At 49.1% G+C, this 20295-nt stretch overlaps 1 protein-coding gene across 8 annotated transcripts in view; it reads left to right on the forward strand.

The window, feature by feature from the left end:
• Positions 1-20295, forward strand: part of afdna (afadin, adherens junction formation factor a) — a 118213-nt gene that overhangs the window by 27934 nt on the left and 69984 nt on the right. For 6 of the 8 annotated variants that reach the window (XM_080832259.1, XM_080832265.1, XM_080832260.1 and 3 more), the window contains exons 2-5: positions 15903-16098; positions 17140-17252; positions 18736-18896; positions 19933-20093. In XM_080832259.1, the coding sequence (XP_080688385.1) occupies positions 15903-16098; positions 17140-17252; positions 18736-18896; positions 19933-20093 (631 nt within the window). The remainder of the gene's footprint in view (positions 1-15902; positions 16099-17139; positions 17253-18735; positions 18897-19932; positions 20094-20295) is intronic. The other 2 variants (XM_080832261.1, XM_080832266.1) reach the window with 1 other exon arrangement.

Genomic DNA, 20295 nt, shown 5'->3' on the forward strand with positions numbered 1-20295 from the left:
CAGAGGCTTACAGAAAAGCTCTAATGATTCCTAGAGATATGGGATATGAGGACTATGACAAATTGCAGGGAAACCGTGTGATGTGTCATGTCAGCTATGGTTTTATCATAGGTCATATCATGTGTCATGTCGGCCATGTTGTTGTTGTTGTTGTGTTTGTGTGTGGCAGCCTGGCAGCAGTTGTTCAGCAGTAGGCATGGTTAGTGTAAGGTGTGTTGAGAGAGGATACTGTGCATGAAAGAGGAGCTCCAGGCTCAGGTTTCTGCTCAGGGTGTGGATTCTCTTTCTTTTTTTCTCTCTCTCTACCTTCATTATCTCTCTCTCTTGCTGTCCTCACAGATCAAATCAAGTCAAATGATGCTTTTTTTGGCATAAATGAATGAACTTATTGTTGTCATTTGCAAGTTTGCAAGTCTGCAAGTCTGAATCTAGCTATGTAGAGTGTGTATTATTGATTTGAAATTAACACTTTGTAAGGTGTAATATGGAAAAAAAAAACATTGAAACAATAAACAAAGCCAAAGCATCTAAAGTAATCTTAGATAGATAATTATCATGAAACGGATTATAACATTTTCAACATGCGTCTGTTGAATTCATTTGAATTCAGTACAGTCGTACAGCCAATACGCTGTAGGCTAGTCTATGCGCCAACATTGCTTCCGCATTATGTTCATCATTCACAAGCGCCAGTTCCACCCAGAAACCTTAAGCTATAAGCCAGTAGCAAGTTTGCATCATGCCATGCTAAGCTTTGCTCAAGCTGTTTGGCGTCTAACTGAGCCCTAAAAAAAAATATGCCCTATGCAAGAGTGTGTTCACTGTGTGTTTATTACTGCTTATACACTACAGGCTGTGCCAACTGCCTCAGGAAGGTCTAGAGTCTAGACGACACTAGGTGGAAGAAACTGTAACCTTTTCCTCGTCGTACTGAAATGGTACCCAACAATTATGTCCTAGCCAGGACTTCTGTGGACCGCTTCATCCCTGTTTATATATCTTTTGCAAAAAGGCTCCCCAGATGGAGGCATACCTTAGATGAGTAGAACATTACATTAGATTAGATTCAACTTTATTGTCATTGTACAAGCACTGAGACAACGAAATGCAGTTAAGCATCTAACCAGAAGCGCAAAATAGCAATAAAAGTGCAGAGTATGTGCAAATGTAGGGTGGAATAAGTGAATAAATATGATATGTACAGTAAGAGTTAGAATATGACACAGAATTGTAATATAAACAGAATTGAATAGCAGCAATTGAGGTAGGAGTGAGGTATGATAGGTATATAATGTTCCTCATTTGACAACTCCTGTACACAGTATCCACGAGTTAGCTTATTGCTAAGCAGCCATGTTCTTTTATGCCTGCCCCTATTTGTAGGTTATGATCACTTACTCAGTATTGTTAATTATTCCAGTCATGATGGTGATGAGCTGGTGCTCTCTTTCTCTTTCTCTTTCTCTCTCTCTCTCTCTCTCTCTGACACACAAAGCAAAGAAACAAATGGCCTCTTTCTGAAGTTCAAACCCAGCTTGGGATTCCCCTGCTTCTGCAGGTATTGGCTGTTACTTTCAAATCCTGGAAGTCATTTGAAAGTGACTCGGTGCGCCTTCAATGGCCTCCTTCCTATTTATCAGGTGATGTGATCTCCGATCAAACGATGTGAAGCCAGGTCTGCTGTCAGTTCTGTGATTCTGATGGCCTGATCAGAGCAGGACTGGCTCTCATTCCAATGCCTGCTACACTTTTCTCTTGACTGAGCCAGGACAGACAACACAGGCGTCCTCTTGAAGCCATGGCCAAGTAGCGTACGCGTACGCCAGTTTCCACCTACTCTTTTGGCCGTCGTGTGGTAGTGGATAAAGATGTGGAAATGAATGTGCTAGACTCCTCACACAACTACACATAAACAATGACTCACTTCCACACACAGCTTAATTGTTGATGTAAAGCCCAGATGCACACATGCACAAACACACCACAGGCACACACTGACTGGGCTAACCTGGCTTCTTGGAGATTTGAATGGCGGAGGAAATTAAGTTTGTCAATGTTTTCTTCTCCTCTTCCATCACTCCATCCTCCCCCCCCCCCCCCCCCCCTCTCCGCAGCATGACTAATCTAATCTGTCTGATGGGCTGAATGATTCCCAGCCACTACGACTACTACGAGTGTGTGTGTGCGTCATGCACAATTCTTGTTAGCATCTAAGTGGACAAAAAGGCTCAGTTAAGCAGATTGATTAGTCCACTTGTAAACCTCGAAGTCTGAGTGAATTAGTTGGACTTCAATATCATTGTGGAGTGTGTGTGTGTAGTGTGTGTGTGTGTGTGTGTGTGTGTGTGTGTGTGTGTGTGTGGGCCCATGTGTGCAAGAGGTTTGAGTGCTTCACTCTGTGTGCCCTGGATCCCGCTGAGAGAAAGGACACGTGGAGAGATGGAGGGTGTTCGTGAGGGAGAGAGAGAGAGAGAGGGAGGAGCACAGGCCTGGTGTCAGCAGAGGGACCAGGCGTGCGCTTTATCAAAACACAATCACACAGTGCCCTCTTGTTCCAACAGTAACCACAAGCGCCATTCACCAGGGTAACTTACCCACACACATACACACACACACACACACACACTCCTCAACTTTCCTAATAAAATGAGTGGAACCGCTGCAGGTAGTGTTTCACGCAGCCTTGTGTTTTGCAATGATGAAGCGCCTGATTGCGCTGCACACACACAGACAATGAAGTGTGTTTTATTGATGTGTTTGGCAGTAACCTGAGGAGGGCATTTCCCTGCTTGTGCAGGTGGGCAGGCTCTTAGCATTGCAAAGCACATATTTGTGTTGGGACTGGAGCCTGAGATGGAGCTAATGGCATAGACTCACTGGCTTTAAATGAATGTGTGAGTGTGTGTGTGTCTGTGAGGTAGGGAGTGTATGTGGTGGTGTGTACACTTGCTGGATCTGTTTGTGTAGGGGTGCCCGACATGTTTAATGTTCGTGTGTATGTAGAGGGGTTTGGCTGGGTCTTTGTGTGTGGCCTGCAAGCGAGTGTATATTTGTGTCTGTATTGGCTGAGACGTTAGTGTTGGTTTGGGGGGCTGATCTGTGCCCTGAAGGCTGAGAGTAGGTGGGCAGCTGTGTGTGTGTGTGTGTGTGTGTGTGTGTGTGTGTGTGTGTGTGTGTGTGTGTGACACCCTGCCGCCCCCAATGAACCACAGAGGAAATTGTGGTTTCCTGTAGGTGGTAACAAGGTAAGAGGCTCTCTGCTGCCTGAGCAAACATTCATTCTCTCTCTCTCTCTCTCTCTCTCTCTCTCCCTCTCTCTCTCTCTCTCCCCCCTCCCTCTCTCCCTCCCCGCCTTCCTCCACATACACTGTATATTTGTACACTCACTCACTCACTGCCCTACATATATTTACATAGAATGAACGCAGAGAGGTTGGATCGGTCCCATGACTCTGTTTGTAAAGCAGGTCAGATGGCATCCTTTACCAAGTGAGTCTATAGGCTTAAGTTTTTTTTCTGTCAGTATTATTCTTCTAGACGTGCCAGGAGTCTTCATTTACACCAGGGTATAAGGCTGATTCATATCAGCACATAATGCCATTCTATCAGCCTTCCTATTATATGTGTGCGTGTGTGTGTGTGTGTGTGTGTGTGTGTGTGTGTCAGCTGGCTACACAGTGTTTGCATTTATACGCTCTTATTGAATATATAGCCTGCTAGAGCAAAGAGCATGCATAGTTGATTTACTGTCAGCCGTCAGGTGCACTCAGGTCAAGGTCAGATATTTGACCCAATTCTTCTCCCTCTGGGTGAGTGGCTGAATACACCTCAAAAAATGGAGCCGTGTGTGTGTGTGTGTGTGTAGGTGTGTGTAGGTGTGTGCGCGTGCACGAGCGCATGTGATTTGGATTGCTGAGGCCAGCGATAAGAGGCTCTTCCGCTGATTGATGTCAAGACCCAGGGGTGTGTGTGTGTGTGTGTGTATATCTGTCAGCAGGAGGGATATTAGGCTTGAGACACACCCATCTTGACCTGACCCCAGACAACCATCAGAGTGTAGATGACAAGGGCAGTGCAATATATATACACACACCGCACCGCACCACACCGCACCGCACCGCACCGAACCGCACCACACCACAGACTAGGTAGATAGGTGGACTCTGGGTAGTCAAGGTGGATCTGATGGATAATCTAACATTAGCATCACTCAGATATGGAGTGGTTTAAATGGTGTGTGTGTGTGTGTGTGTGTGTGTGTGGTTGTGTGTGTGTGTGTGTGTGTGTGTGTGGTTGTGAGTGTTTCAGCTCAGCTCCAGACATGAAGGAGGCAGTAAGCAGCCCAGCCTCCATGGTTTGGGAGGTGGGGGGGGGGGGGGGGGGGGGGGGGCACTGAAAGGAAATGGCAATGACTGAAGGAAGAGGATGCATACAGAGAGGAAGGAGAAGAAAGACAGGAAATGACAGTGGGAGGGGGGGAGAGAGGATGGGTGTGAGGCTGCGGGACAAAGAGAGAGATGGAGGGAAGGGAGGGGAAGTTGAAACCGAGAGGGATAGTCTGGTCCTGCGGATCCCCCAGAAGCCTGGCTTTGTTTCCTCTCTCTTTTGTGTTTGCACAGTTGAACTCCACAGTGTGTGGATGTGTGTGAGAGTGTGTGTGTGTGTGTGTGTGTGTGAGAGTGAGATACTAGTGAGTAATGCTGAATTATTGTTAGCTCAGTCCACTTCCCTGTCTGTGTATATGTGTTTGTGCTGTGATAGTGGTGAGTAATGGTGAACTGTTGTCCACTCAGGCCGTGTGTGTGTGTGTGTGTGTGTGTGTGTGTGTGTGTGTGTGTGTGTGTGTGTGTGTGTGTGTGTGTGTGTGTGTGTGTGTGGTATTTACACACTGCCTTTTCAACCGGCACATCTCCTAGGAGACCGTGGCCCGAGTGCCCGGAATGACCCACATTCCATCTGTAAATCAGTAGCAATTGTTCCCTCTGCATTGGGTGTGTGTGTGTGTGTGTGTGTGTGTGTGTGTGTGTGTGTGTGTGTGTGTGTGTGTGTGTATGGGCACCGTACTTGGACCGTACTTGGACGTGTACCTCTCTCTCTCTTTCTCTCTCTCTCTTCCTCTTTCTCTCTCTCTCTTCCTCTCTCTCTTTCTCTCTCTCTCTCTTCCTCCCTCTCTCTCTCTCTCTCTCTCTCTCTCTCTCTCTTTTTTTTTTCTCTCTCTCTCCCTCCCTTTTCTCCGTCACCTCCACCTCTGTGGAGAGGGAGCGACCGAAACTGGGCTTGAGTTGAGTGAGTCAGGAGGAGAGTGGGGTGGAGAAGAGAGAGCGAGGGAAAGAAGGAAAATAAAAGGGAGGGAGGGAGGGAGGGAACAGAGACAAATGAAGGGAGGGAGGCTGAGAGAAACAGAGGGGCTGGGTAGGGGGTGGAGAGTAACAAGTGTCCCGTGAGAGAGGGCTCATTGTTGGGCTGTGTGGTGAGTGTGTTCCTGCAGCGCTGGCTTCAGCTAACCAGGGGAGGGGTGAAGACCCTGACTGATCTGAACACACACACACACACACACACACACACACACACACACACACACACAGCCCTATTCTCTTCCTCTCACAGGGATCAGGAAATACTTCCATGAAATGTATTAGTGGGTCATGCTGTAGGAGAACCGTGAAACGCTGTGCATTGCAATGCAGGGTAGTGTGTGTGTGTGTGTGTGTGTGTGTGTGTGTGTGATGTAAAGAAGAAATTCAGTCATCCGGTCTGTCTTTGGCTTTTGGGCTTGGGAGAAGCATCTGTTCCACAACATCGCTCCACCCAAAGCCTCTGTGTCAGATCTCTTTCTGTGTGTGTGTGTGTGTGTGTGTGTGTGTGTGTGTGTGTGTGTGTGTGTGTGTGTGCGCGTACGTCAGTATGAGGATGTGGTTTAACTCCTCAGTCAGCAGTGGATTGTGTGTTTTAATTTGAATCAATAAATTAGAGAGCGATGTTACATGTTGTCCTCGCAGGCTGGAGTAGATGGCATGTGTTTGGTGATGTAAGCAGGAAAGCTTTCTACAAACAGACACCCACTACCCCCTTATATATATACACACACACACACACACACACACACACACACACACACACACACACACACACACACACACACACACACACACACACACACAGTATGTGTCAATTCTCTTTGATTGAACGCTTCTCCCTTGCATCTCAGTGTAGATTCAGGCACTCAAATACTTTTTTTGCCCAGTTCTGCTTCACTGCAAGGTTATGTGGAGGCACTGGTGGTGCATGAGTGTATCCAAATGAGCACCACACACACACACACACATACACACACACACACACACACACATGAAGAACCCCATCGGTGCAAGCTTGTTCATGATTGGTCAGTCTTGTCTTAGGGGTGAGAGGTCAGTAAAGTGTCTGGTCAGCCGTGCATTATCAATCTGTTATTAACTCCTTCCAATGCTCCATTCCCCTCCCCCTCCCCCTCCCCCTCTCCTGTGTGTGTGTGTGTGTGTGTGTGTGTGTGTGTGCGTGCGTTCATCCGTCCATGCCCCTTCTGCCACCACTGAACCAGACTCCAAGAACTTTAATCTGTGTCAACACAAACAGCCTCTTAATCAGATTTACCCAATTTCCCAGGTGGGTGTTTTTTTCTGTTTGAAATGGGCTGCCCTATTAGCTTCTGAGGTACAGAGCGCTCAAAACCAAATGCCCTGATTGGCTGGCCTGCAGGAGAAAGCCCACCCCATTGACCTAATTGGCGGAGAAACTGGAAGCTGTTGTGTTTGTGCACCCATGCTGAGCCAGTCTGGACTTTGGACTCGCATGCTGTGGGATAGATAGAGAGATGTGCACCCAGCCTACTGCAGGAGGTGTGGGCATACTTATGGAGGAACCTAGTGGTTTACTAAGTCCATTGTGTGTGTGTGTGTGTGTGTGTGTGTGTGTGTGTGTGTGTGTGTGTGTGTGTGTGTGTTTTTCAGATGGATGTGCATGGGTCTAGCAACCATGTGATGTGACGTTGATGCGCGCACACACACACACACACACACACACACACACACACACACACACACACACACACACACACACACACACACACCCAAGGGCATGGAACAGGTGGTCTCTCGGGTGGGAAATCAGGCCGTGCGTGCCTGCCGTCGATAGGGGGTGGATTGGCTGCCATGGAGACAGGATGCTTTAATAGCTTAAGAGATTGTTACTACGGCGATTAAGCCTAATTAATAAACCAGTCGGCCTACACTGACCAAATGAATGACTTCATCCTCCATTCAAGTCAGAGCAAGTCCCAATATACAGAGATAACTACAGGCTTCAGTCTGTTTCTGCAGGAAGAACCAGGTTCAGTGTGTCTGCTGGCCTGCAGCCGCTGTGTATGTGAGCTCCTGTAGCTGTGGCCTGAACACATCCATTACTGATCTTCAGACTGGAAAATAAAGTGAGGAAGGAGAGATAGAGGGACAGGAATGAGTGGAGGATGAAAGGGTGGTGGGATGTGTGTGTGTGTGTGTGTGTGTGTGTGTGTGTGTGTGTGTGTGTGTGTGTGTGAGACTGTTGCAGCTCAGACAGGGTAAGGATTAGCCTTCCTGCCTTAACTCAAAGCCCTGCATGGCCTGCATCCCTACCTTCACCCAAACATGGCCTGGCGCGTGCATGCGTGCATGTGTACGTGCACATAGTGTGTGTGCGCGCGCATAAGTCTATGCTTGTGGCTCATGCTGCATATCTTAATCCGAACAACACAATCTAGTTCTTCACCTTGTTCTTCCGAGTGCTAACAGGTCATTTGATGGTATGCTCCTTTTGCTGTGGTCTCATGTAACGGCGTAAAACAATTCATTTAAATTCAGTTTTATTTATATAGCGCCAAAACAATTAAAGTGTCTCAAGGCTCTTTACAGAGCCCAGGGCCTAAACCCCCTTAGAGTAAGCACCAATGCAACAGGGGCAAAGACAAACTCCCTGTTAACAGGAAGAAACCTTAGGCAGAACCTCAGCATGTGCCATGTGCTTGGAACGGCCGGGTAGAGAAAAAGGGCAGAAGGGGAGGGGAAAGAATCAGAAACGAATTATTGTCATGGCACCAGCTTTGTGTCTGTTGTCTTTTAGAAGTTTATCCACGTGTGGCTTCTTGTGATGGGAAGGACATCATCACAAACTCCTGGTCACCACTGACAGCTGCCGACAGGCTGACGGTAGCCTCTGTCTGTGTGTGTGTGTGTGTGTGTGTGTCTGTGTGTGTTTGTGTCTGTGTCTGTGTCTGTGTGTGTGTGTGTGTGTGTGTGTGTGTGTGTGTGTGTGTGTGTGTCTGTGTGTGTGTGTGTGTGTGTGTGCGCGTGTGTGTGTGCGTGCGTGGGGGGACAGATGTCAGACAAGCAGCTATTTTTGGGTGTGCTGGGGTGTGTGTGTCTGCTCCCATCAGGGTCTCTGTCCATCATGCTTCTTGACGTGGCCTTAACACCCACAGCCGAGCGCGAGCGCGAGCGCGAGCTGACCACAGCCAAGCCTTTAAATAGCATCCGTTAGAGGCCAGGTCTGCTGCTGCTGCACAACACAACCTTACTGAATGCAGCTTTGGAGTCGAGGGGTTTCCCACACCACACCAGAACCATCCTGGGCTTTGGCCCGGAGTGCCTTTCACTCTGCTCTGTTGGGGAGCGTCACAGTTCCCTCAGGGGCCCCGGGTTTCGAATCCACCTGCGGTCATTTTCTGATCCCAATCCCACCCTCTCTCTCCCACTCCTTTCCTGTCTGTCTTCGCCGTCCTGTTTAAAAAGAATGTTTGTGGCGAGTGCTATTGTGGCTGATCCAACCACAGGGTGCCTGTGGTAATGACCGTGTCACTTCTCATGGTTTGTTTCGGTTTCAAGGTCATCCTTGTGCCACACCCATCTGCGAAGTCATCGGTAGACATTTCACCTCCCTTCAAATGTCATATGATTTCACAGATGTTCTGAGACATGAGTCAGCCACAGTAGCACTGCTTCATACACCCCCCCCCCCCCCCACACACACACACACACACACACACACACACACACACACACACACACACACACACACACACACCCCTTGAATGGCTGCCATGCTGGCAGAAGAGGCTCTTAAGGGAGTGTATTGTACCTAGAGCACTTGGTGGCAGAAGTGGGATTAGTCGGCTCTGGCCTCTGCATCACCAGCAGCTGCTGCTTCTGGTTGCATGTATGCAGCCCTCCCCAAGAGGTTGGACCCTGTGTGTGTGTGTGTGTGTGTGTGTGTGTGTGTGTGTGTGTGTGTGTGTGTGTGTGTGTGTGTGTGTGTGTGTGTGTGTGTGTGTGTGTGTGTGTGTGTGTGTGTGTGTGTGTGTGTGTGTGTGTGTGTGTGTGTGTGTGTGTGTGTGTGTGTGTCGCGGGGCTAAGTTCAAACTTGCTCACACATACACACTTGGGAGGCACGATGCAAACAAGGAGGTCTGCCTGTGGCGAGCTAAATTGTGTCTGAGGGAACGCACCTCTATAGAAACATGACATGGTCTACTTAGCGGAGTGTAATCATTGAAGTGTGTGTGTGTGTGTGTGTGTCTGTGTGCACGCGCATATGTGTTTATGTGTGCATATTGTAATCCACCTGGAGCTATTGTATCACAACCAAGTCACACATTTCCATCAGCAATATGTCTCATAGCTTCATTATCACACACACCAGTAGTTTTTTACAGGGTCATGCTTTTGCGGAAAAGCCTATATTCTTCTTGAAGATGAAAATGCCAATTAAAAGCCGACCCACACTACTGAATGCCTAGGGAAATTGGGTATAGTTGAATCAGGCAAAACAACATGGGGACGAGGAAGGAAGGAAGAGGAGAATGGTTCAGCTGGAGTTGAGTGTTAGCGGAGGCAGTGTCAACTGCTCAGGGAATGCAGAGAATGTAGGACGGGATCCACTTCGCACTGAGGCCAGCGTCTCCAGCATGGCTTAATGTTTAAATGCCCTGTTCAAGTCGTCGCTCTGTCCCGCTCTGGTCTTCCGCACGGCCTCTCGTGTTCGCTCGCTCGTTTGCTCACACACACACACACACGCACACGCACACGCACAGGCACACGCACACGCACGCGCACACGCACACGCACACGCACACACACACGCACACGCACACGCACACACGTCATCCTGGAAAGTCATAAACGAGAACCTGAGCCGGGAGGGAAGGGTTGCCTTCCGTTGTAAATCCAAGTGACTGAGATCGTCCACTGAGCTGGCCTGCACCGTGGAAGAGCTTCACTGTGAATGGTGGAGCAGCGTGCAGTGAGAGTTAACACCTACTGCTGTTTTTATGTCCCCAGTCTAGAGGCCAGCCTTTAGTTTACGCTTGTTCCCTCTCTGTCTATCTCCTCTCTCTCTCTTTTTCCCTCCCTCCCTCCCTCCCACTGTGTCCTGTCTTTTTCTCTTTGCATTGCTTTCACTGTCAGCTCCTTGCTGCATGGTCAGCATGGCTGTCTAGAGCTGCCATGCTCAGAGCTGTCTTCACCTTTTCCAAGTTGCATGTTGTATGCCTCCCTACATTTCTCTCTCTGTCTCTCTCTCTCTCTCTCTCTCTCTCTCTCTCTCTCTCTCTCTCTCGCTCTCTCTCTCTCTCTCTCTCTGGTCGTACAGTGTAATAGTGCATAGGGCGCACACACCCCAATGTTGAATGAGTTGTCTTAGTTAGAAACGCCTCTGCTACCAAATAACCTCACATGCATGTCATGCCTGTGAACATCCACTGCAGCTGGTTGAGGTTTTGTTTCTCCACCGCTGTGTGTGTGTGTGTGTGTGTGTGAGTGTGTTTGTGAGAGTGTGTGTGAGAGACTGGCTAGGTGAAGGTTTTGGTCTCTCACCTGTGGGATGACATCATTTATGTTTTGCATGCCCACACTGACCTCATCGCTATGGAGACGCACGTGGCCTTTGTGTGATGGTGATCCAAATCGTGGCCACACCCACATGGAGGCCCATCTCACCCTGGGTCCAAAGAGACGTGATCTCATTGGCTGACAGTTAATAAGCAACGTGTGTATCATAGCGGGTGAAAAGACACAGTGACCTAAGGGTACCAAAGGAAACTTGAATGTGGGAGTGAGAGAGAGATGGAGAGAAGGAGAGAGAGGGAGAGAGATGTAGAGGGGGGGAGAGAGAGGGATGTAGAGAGGGAGAGAGAGATGGAGAGAAGGAGAGAGAGGGATAGAGATGTAGAGGGGGGGGGGGGAGAGAGAGAGGGATGTAGAGAGGGAGAGAGAGATGTGTGATGAAGTGACATGTTGCTGTTGAATCTGAATTCTTCAGTGTGATGTGATGTTGGTAGCAGGAGAGGAGGGGGAGTAACTTCAAGGATATGGTGAAATTTAACTCGTGTGTGTGTGTGTGGTGTGTGGTGTGTGTGTGTGTGTGTGTGTGTGTGTGTGTGTGAGAGAGAGAGAGTGAGAGTGTGAGAGAGAGAGAGAGAGAGAGAGAGAGATCACATGATGATCAAAGGAACAGAGCATCATCTGCCATCCAATAAGGCATCCCACAATTCTTTCCCATTTTCCCTCTCTCTCTCTCTCTCTCTCATCCTGTTCTACCTCTCGCTCATGTGCAAAAGGCATTCTTTCTCATTCTTTCTCATGGCACTCCTCTTCTCTCTCTCAACATTTAAGATTTCAATCTCTCCTTTCCTGACCGGTTTAAAGATACCAACACACACACACACACACACACACACACACCTCTGATGTTTACGGGGCTTAAGTGCTGTGTTTACAGAGGCCGTATCTGGGGCTGTGTACGTTATGTAAACTGGACAGTAATTAGATTTTCAGCTTGACTGGCCCTCCCCTACGCTTCTCATCTTACTTAGACACTGTCTACTCTCTTCCCCTCCAACATCTTCCTCTTCTCATCAGGGTTCTTCAGAGCGCTCCACTTCCCTCTGTGTGTGTGTGTGTGTGTGTGTGTGTGTGTGTGGTGAGCAGCTCTTGGTTAGCTTGTGTTCATTCCCGAGACAGTGGGACTTCTGCTCCCCTCCATCTTAACAGAGTCCTTCATTTTCTGCTGACAAGGGCACTGCTGAATAGTAATGGAGCTGAAGGGGTTAGCATGAGCGCGAGCTTACCTGTCATGTAGAGACGCACACACACACACACACACACACACACACACACACACACACACACACACACACACACACACACTCACAGAGGCGTGTTAATCCAGGTCAGAGACATGGAGCGAGCATTGATTTCCCAGGATCAGCTGAGCTGTGAGGTGAAAGGGGCTGCAAGGAGAATTCCACTCACTTGACAAGCGAGTCCTCTCTCTCCTTCCTTTTTCTCTCTCTCTCTCTCTCTCTCTCTTTCTCTCTCTCTCTCTCTTCTTCCTTTTGCTCTCTCTCTCTCCTTCCGTTTGCTCTCTCTCTCCTTCCTTTTGCTCTCTCTATCTCTCTCTTTCTCTCTCTCCTTCCATTTGCTCTTTCTCTCCTTCCTTATGCTTTCTCCTTCTCTCTTTCTCCCCCTCTTTCTCGCTCCTTCCCTCCCTCCCCTCCAAAGCTCACTCCCAGTTGCTCTCTTTCCTGTTGGGTTAGTTGCATTTTTCAACAGAAGCAAGGACATTGTTCAGAATTACAACATATCCACTGACTTCCTTTGTGTGTGTGTGTGTGTGTGTGTGTGTGTGTGTGTGTGTAGGGATTGTACTGTACTCTGCACTGAGCCCCTGCGCTCCATGCCTGGTGTATTAATATGTTAATACTCACGCTCTGTGCCTGAATGCTGACTGCAGCGCATTGTTAAGGCCTCACGTGACTCCCATCTATTATACACACTAGCGTTGCACACACACGCACGCACGCGCACACACACACACACACACACACACACACACACACACACACACACACACACACACACACTGTTTTTCCTCCTTCTCTCTATGTCCTCCTCATCCTCTCCCTGTCCTTCATGAAGGGGTTTAGAGATGGGGGTGAAACTGATCTTTACATTCCTTTCATACCAGAGATGTGTTTTTCTGGCACACTGTCACACTGCTAGGGGAAACATGCATGCTCTTGTTTTTGCTGTCGTGTGTGTGTGTGTGTGTGTTTGCACACGCTCATTGGATTGTGTGATCATGTTGTTGGTCTGTCACTGAAGGTTTAGCTCACCACAGTGACATCACACACCTCCTGTCACCTGGCTAAGGGACTTTTTGTGCATCACTGCCCCCTGCTGTTGAGGTTTATTACTGCACACCTGCCCAGTGCAGCTCCAACAGCGTGTTCCTTGCACTGAGGACACCCGTCAGCTTTAAACCAGGGACTCTTCCCATACTGGCTTGTTCTTGTCCCTATGGAATGGTTGCTTGTTGCTTTGATCTTCAGACAGTTGTGATTTTAAATTTTGAGTCACAAAAAGGAGCCACTGGTCAGCCATAGCCTAGTCAGGCAGCTGGATGTTATTGCAGTAGTCTTCTCTACCTCTTGTGGTGATGCTTTGAAACTGGAGAACACTGTTCTCATGGCTGTTTTATGAGAAGCATCCTCAAGCAGTCCGCCATGCCTGTAACAGGCCTGACGTGAACGTTTATCTTTTATAGTCATGGGTAAAATTAATGGGGGGGGGCAGGTCATCTTTTACCAATTCCATCCCTCAGTCTCTCTCCTCTTCTGCCTCCTCTTCTTCCTGGAGTGGAGTGGAGTGGAGTAAAGGCCTCACATATTTCTCCCGTGAGCGAGGGATGAGGGCTGGCAGATTTATATTCCCCGGCGGGCTGGGAAGTGGAGGGTTGGGACGGCAGAGAGAGAGAGAGAAAGAGAGAAAGAGGTAGAGAGAGAGAGAGGTGGTTGGGGGGGGGCATGAGGGGGGGTGAAAGAGATGGCCAGTGGCGGAGCAGCACGCACGCGGTCTGGAATGTTTTTAGAGGATAAAAAGATGAAGGGCCGTGGTCCGCACAGGCTGATTTATGTCTCAGGATTGGTCCCGTCTAGGAGCGAGGGCAGTGTGTGTGTGCATGTGTGTGAGCGCAGAGTGGTCTCCAAGTTCATAGTTATTAGGTCACTTGTGGGATGGGCGGTCACGGTACACACACACACACACACACACACACGCACACACCCTCTGTCCCAGTGTGAGCTCCCAACCACGGCCCATCCCTCTCCCCTGCACAGAGTTCTCTCCTTGGGCTTCAAAGACATTCTTCCTCTCCCCGTGTGAGGGTGCAGGTCTCTTGCTCTGTGTGTGTGTGTGTGTGTGTGTGTGGCACATATCTATCTGGAGACAAGACCACGCTTCTAGGAATGTGTGTGTGTGTGTGTGTGTGTGTGTGTGTGTGTGTGTGTGTGTGAGAGAGAGAGATGTATTCCAGGTGTGTGTTGTACACTGGGTGTGGACGAGGCTGTGTGCAGAGCTAAAATAAACTCAGCCAAAGTCCAGTTCCCCAGGAGGAATAGAGGACCTCTCGGTCAAAGTAAAAATGGGTGTGTTCTGTGATTCTCACACACACACACACACACACACACACACACACACACACACACACACTAACACACACCCTTAAACCTGGCAGGATACAGAACCTGTGTGCTTTGAGGAAACACATGTTACCACCTCTGCTGACTCTCATTGTTCTGGTTGCCATGGTTTCCAGCATTGTTTTTCTCTGAATTCTGGCTCTCTGATTGGGTCTTGACCCCTCCGTCTGACTCACGGCTCTCTGTGGAGGAACTGCAACATGAAAGGGAAATCAGTGGGGTGGTGTGTGTGGGAGATAAGCACTGGGCACTTTTAGTGATGTTTTACTTCAGAGAAGTCGTCAGAACTTCCCACAGCAGTTGAACAGCAGTGTGTCCATGTTTGGTTTCAGGATGTTGTGTTTGTACAGGGCTTGAAAGTAACCCAGTTCAAGATGAGAAGGTGAGAAGGTGAACATCTTGTTACTGAGCGACATTTCCCACAACTACAATGTAAACCTTTGTCTAGTTGACTGAACGTGTCGAAAGGACAAGCCTTTTGGACATTTGACCTCTTCTTGGGCTAGTAAGTGTTGGCTCCTAGTGTCTTTCGGTCTGGACTTGAGTCTTTGTGCAGTGAGCCTTGACTGTCAGGTTTATCCTGTGCAGTGGTAATGCAACACCTAAAGGGGTTAAGACACAGGCGACCTGTATAGTGGAGCTAATGGGTGTGGGTGTAAAGCTGAAACCACTCAATTTGTCACCGTTTATTAGTTTTAAAAGCCATTGTGCACTCAGTCTGGGATTACCCTGCCTGCTGGGTGATGGACCGGGGTGCTGGGGACCTACTGTGAGGGACGGGGCTGGGATGGGTGCACTTTAAGTAGACGTGAGGCCGACGATGTGTGTGTGGAGGGGGTAGTCAGGGGTGGTATGAGTGTGTGGGTGTGGGTGAGACTATAAGAGGTTTAGAGTTTGTGTTTTAGTTGAATATGTTTTGTGAGAGATGGCCAGACTGGGCCACACAGCAGCTGTGAATGGTTCCGATATCTCTGGTTGGATTCCAGCTGTGTTTATTGACCAGCATTGCTTGCCTCACCATTGTATCAAAACAAAGGCCACTGTGGGAGTATTATCTGTGTTGGTGGAGGGCTACACCGCCTGTAAACGACCATACCCCGTCCCCTCCTCCTGTCCCAGAAGCAGAGTCCCCTCACTCAGATATCTGCTTCTGCCTGGGGGGGGGCTGCGCTGCAGAACTGCCACGCAGAGATTCCTGATGACATACTTATTCATGAACGCATAGCTTCTCTCTGTGAGGCGATGTCATAGCAAACCTCTGAGCTTTCTAAATGGAAAATGCAATGTGCTTTTAAGCTGTTAGATGATTTGACTGATTAATAATGAATACCTCTCCCTTCTTTCTCGTCCGCAGGAGCTGGAGTTCCATGGCGTCATGCGCTTCTACTTCCAGGACCGCGTGGCGGGGAACTTTGCCACCAAGTGCATCCGCGTGTCCAGCACGGCCACCACGCAAGACGTCATCGAGACGCTGGCCGAGAAGTTCCGGCCCGACATGCGCATGCTCTCCTCGCCGCGCTACTCCCTCTACGAGGTGCACGTCAGCGGGGGTGAGTACCACACGCTCTGGGCCTCTCCCACTCTGGGCCTTCATCAGGAGAGGAGGAGGAGGAGGAGGAGGAGGAGGAGGAGGAGGAGGAGGAGGAGGAGGAGGAGGAGGAGAGTGTCTGCTGGGATGAGCAATTAAGGCTTTACAACTTTACACTCCAGGGACCAGTGGGACAGAATTAAAGATACAGAAGCAGTGAACACTGCACAACCAAGGGCTGATTGAAACTGTGATGGATCAGAAATGTACATGAAATTCTTATTTTTATAGAAAGCTTAACCCTGTGGTGTTCACATCCCTTGTAGAGAATTGAGCTAGATCATTTAAATTCGGGGGGAAAAGAGCAAATATTTCTTAACAAACTGGCCCCTTCTAATCAGATTCGGCCTAATCCATACCATAGCCCTAGCCATTGGTCTTTGTGTCATTTTATTTGATTGAATTTAATTTCCGTCCTATGAGAGTCACTACAACGTGGTGTGCTGAGCTTCACAGTCAGAGCTGTGTGTGTGTGTGTGTGTGTGTGTGTGTACACTTCTCCCTCTGAACAGCAGAGTGTGTGTGTGTGTTCAGCTGCCTCTGGCAACTGATGGGCCGTATCCGATGACTCGCTCCATCTGAGAAAGAAGCTGTTCCCACTTACCCACTGGTCTCACTCAAGCACACACCACTCTATTTATGATCTGTGACTGAGAGATGTCTCCCGTGGTGTGTGTGTGTGTGTGTGTGTGTGTGTGTGTGTGTGCGCGGGCGCTCTGCTGTCAGGTTGACCTCTCAGAAGAGAAGGCTCACTGAGCAAAGGCTTTGATGTTTCTCAGTGTTGCGAGAGTGATTGTGATTGTCAGCATTAAGTCTGTATTTGAATGCAGTCCCCTCTTGTTGCTGATTGTGGGTGCAGCTTGTGTGTGTTAACATGGTGTCTGTTGCACCCGTCCCAGTTCTAAGCACATTTGCAATCGCCCACGGCCAAGTAGAGTTCATTGGGTTCACCTAGGGTTCTGAACTTGTGTGTGTAATTGGTGCACCCCCCCCTCTCTGGCAGAAGAACGGAAGCTGGACCTGGATGAGAAGCCGCTGGTGGTGCAGCTCAACTGGAACAAGGACGACCGCGAGGGCCGCTTCGTGCTCAAGAACGAGAACGACATCATCCCCAAGGTGAGCACCTGTCTGCTGCTGCTGATGATGATGATCTCCATATCCCCCCCCCCCAAAGTCCCAACACACACTTTTCTCCTCATAAACCCAGTTGTGTGTGTGTGTGTGTGTGTGTGTGTGTGTGTCTGTGTGTGTGTGTGTGTGTCTGTGTGTCTGTGTGTCTGTGTGTCTGTGTGTGTGTGTGTCCACTGCATAAGCACTAACCCAATCAAACCACACACAGTTCAGACAGGCCACTGTAGCCCATCCAAGGTTGATAGAATGCCTGGGACGTTTTCAAGATTGTACTGAAGTAGGGATGAAGGCTTACGAGTGCAGTTGTGTGTTCCCTTAGTTACAGTATTCACACCTCTGCTGGGCGTTCCCTTTGCTCTCAGGTTCAGAACCAGCGCTGTTCCCACAGAGATTACAGTGTTCCGTTTCAGTCATTAGAGAACACCAGTTCTAAAATCCCTTTTATGTGTATGCATTCATTGGACTGAAAAGTGTTACATCCTGTGTGTGTGTGTGTGTGTGTGTGTGTGTGTGGCATCCTGTAATTGGTCATTGCATTTGAACCAGTAGAACTATGAGTCTATGACTGCCTCAGTAAAAGTCAGTCCTGTGCTGTCTGTCAGGGGAGAGGCCTCAGCAGGCACTTAGGCTGGTGGGGATACAGGGCCAAGCATGAACTGTCTACACACGTGTACACACACTCACACACACTCACTCATCAGGTCACTGAGGAGTCGGAATCTCAGTTGTGCAGCTTTGTGTGTGTGTGTTGTGTGGACTAGGGAGCTTTTCACATGCCTTTACACTTTGGTAGTGGAAATGGAAACTAAAGCAGTGGAAACACACACACACACACACACACACACACACACACACACACACACACACACACACACACACACACACACACACACACACACACACACACACACACACAGACTGCTGATCTTGAGGCAGACCGCCCAGTGCTCAAACTCTGATTCGGCCCATTTCTGATCTAATCCTCCCTTCAGAGAAGTAGCCATGTCTGGGTGGGTGGTGGGTTGCTCGCCGGGCTCAAGCTTTCCACCGCATCAGCGTCAGGTTTAGGAGGGCCTGTCTGCTCTCGCACTCACAGGCGAATGCCTTTTTAAGCACAGACACAGCAGCTAGCGTTTGGACAGAAGAAATGTCCTTTTAAGGCTAATGGATATCATCAGACTTGTGGTTGCAAACCTCAGGTTAACTGCTAGATCACTCCCTCTCATACACTTTCATGATTCCTTACGCTCTGGAGACATGGAAGTGAATGATACAAGTGAATGACAGTGTGCCAGACAGACAGTTCACTTGAATACATGCCTAGATACATTTGGACTGTTGAAACCACCCTAGCCCACAGCCATCAGCTAAAGTCTGACGTGGATCACTGTCTCCTGACTGACTCACTCTCTCTCTCGCTCGCTCTCTCTCTCTCTCTCTCTCTCTCTCTCTCTCCCTCCCTCTGCAGAAGACACAGATCAATGGGCCAGAGAGGGAAAAAGAAGGCGTGATCCAGAACTTCAAGCGGACGCTGTCCAAGAAGGAGAAGAAAAAAGAGAAGAAGAGGGAGAAGGAAGCTTGTGCTCGTATCCCAGACGGAGATGAAAGTGCACTCAACATAGGGGACGGGTAATGCCAGTGCTCCCCCTCTTCTTTCTCTTCATCACAGTCTCTCTCTCTCTCTCCATCACTCTCCAGTGTGCTCTCTTCCTACTCTCTCTCTCTCTCCATCACTCTCTCTCTCTCTCTCTATCACTCCTCAGTGGGTTCTCTTCCTACTCTCTCTCTCCATCACTCTCTCTCTCTCTCTTCCTACTCTCTCTCCATCATACTCTCTCTCTCTGTCTCTGTCTCACTACCCAGTGTGCTCTCTTCCTACTCCATCTCTCTCTCTCTGTCCTTGTTTCCCTCCCTCTCTCTCTCTCTTTCATCTCCCTCGTTCGTATGCGCGGCATCACACTGCAGTCAGCCCCAGCCTCAGCAGGGCCTCCTCCCTCAGCGATACTGTAGTCTGCTCTGCCTCCATCCAAAAGCATGCTTGTGTTCTACACTTTTGGGGGCAATTTGGTGTAAGACTTAAGCTAATGGCAAGTGTAAAATCTCCATCTGAGCCCTCATGCACTTGGTAACTCACTGAAGTGCGGCTTTACAGCATCCCCTGGTCTCGCCTTCAGAACGCATGAGCAGGTACACGGATAAGCCCTAGTTGGAAAGCGGCCCCCTTCATAAGTACATTTCACATTGACCTGCCTGAACACCTACATCATTTAAGTTAACGTGAGATTCAGAACTGAGACGGGTAACAAGTGGCCCCTTCGTGTGTTTTCCTTAGCTCTGAGCTTCTCAGCTTATGTCTGTTTATTAAAATAGATAGAGAAGGTGCAGTGGAGTTAACATGAGGACTAACAGCGATGAATGAACTGACACATTGTCTGGCTGGAACAGACAGCAACCGGGGCTGTGGCTGCAGGTGCTGATCTCCCTCCAGAACTGATGGCCCCAGGAAGGAAGGGAGGAAGGGAGAGAGGGAGAGAGGGAGTAATAGTGCTTAACAGAGAGAGAGAGACACTGGAGGATTGATGGCTGCTCCAATAGCCAGTGTGTTTTGAGAATGTAGAGTAAACATCCATCTCTCTCTCTCTCTCTCTCTCTCTCCTTCCATCAGGGAGAACTCACGTCTTGCGCAGGAGGTGTATAAGGAGATGCCGGAGACGAGCTTCACGCGCACCATCTCCAACCCTGAAGTGGTCATGAAGAGGAGAAGGCAGCAGAAGCTGGAGAAGAGGATGCAGGAGTTCCGCAACAATGACGGAAGGCCTGACTCAGGTGTGTGTGTGTGTGTGTGTGTGTGTGTGTGTGTGTGTGTGTGTGTGTGTGTGTGAATGAGAGACAGAGAAAGAGGGCATGATGGGTAGATGGTGTGTGTGTGTGGGGGGGGTGCACTGGGAACCACCCAGTAGACTTTCTCATGCTCATCTTCATGTGCATTGAAATTTAATGAGGTGCCGCTGTCTGTTTTAGAGAGAGC

The sequence above is a fragment of the Sprattus sprattus genome (genome assembly GCF_963457725.1).
Source record: "Sprattus sprattus genome assembly, chromosome: 2".
Lineage (NCBI taxonomy): Eukaryota > Metazoa > Chordata > Actinopteri > Clupeiformes > Clupeidae > Sprattus > Sprattus sprattus.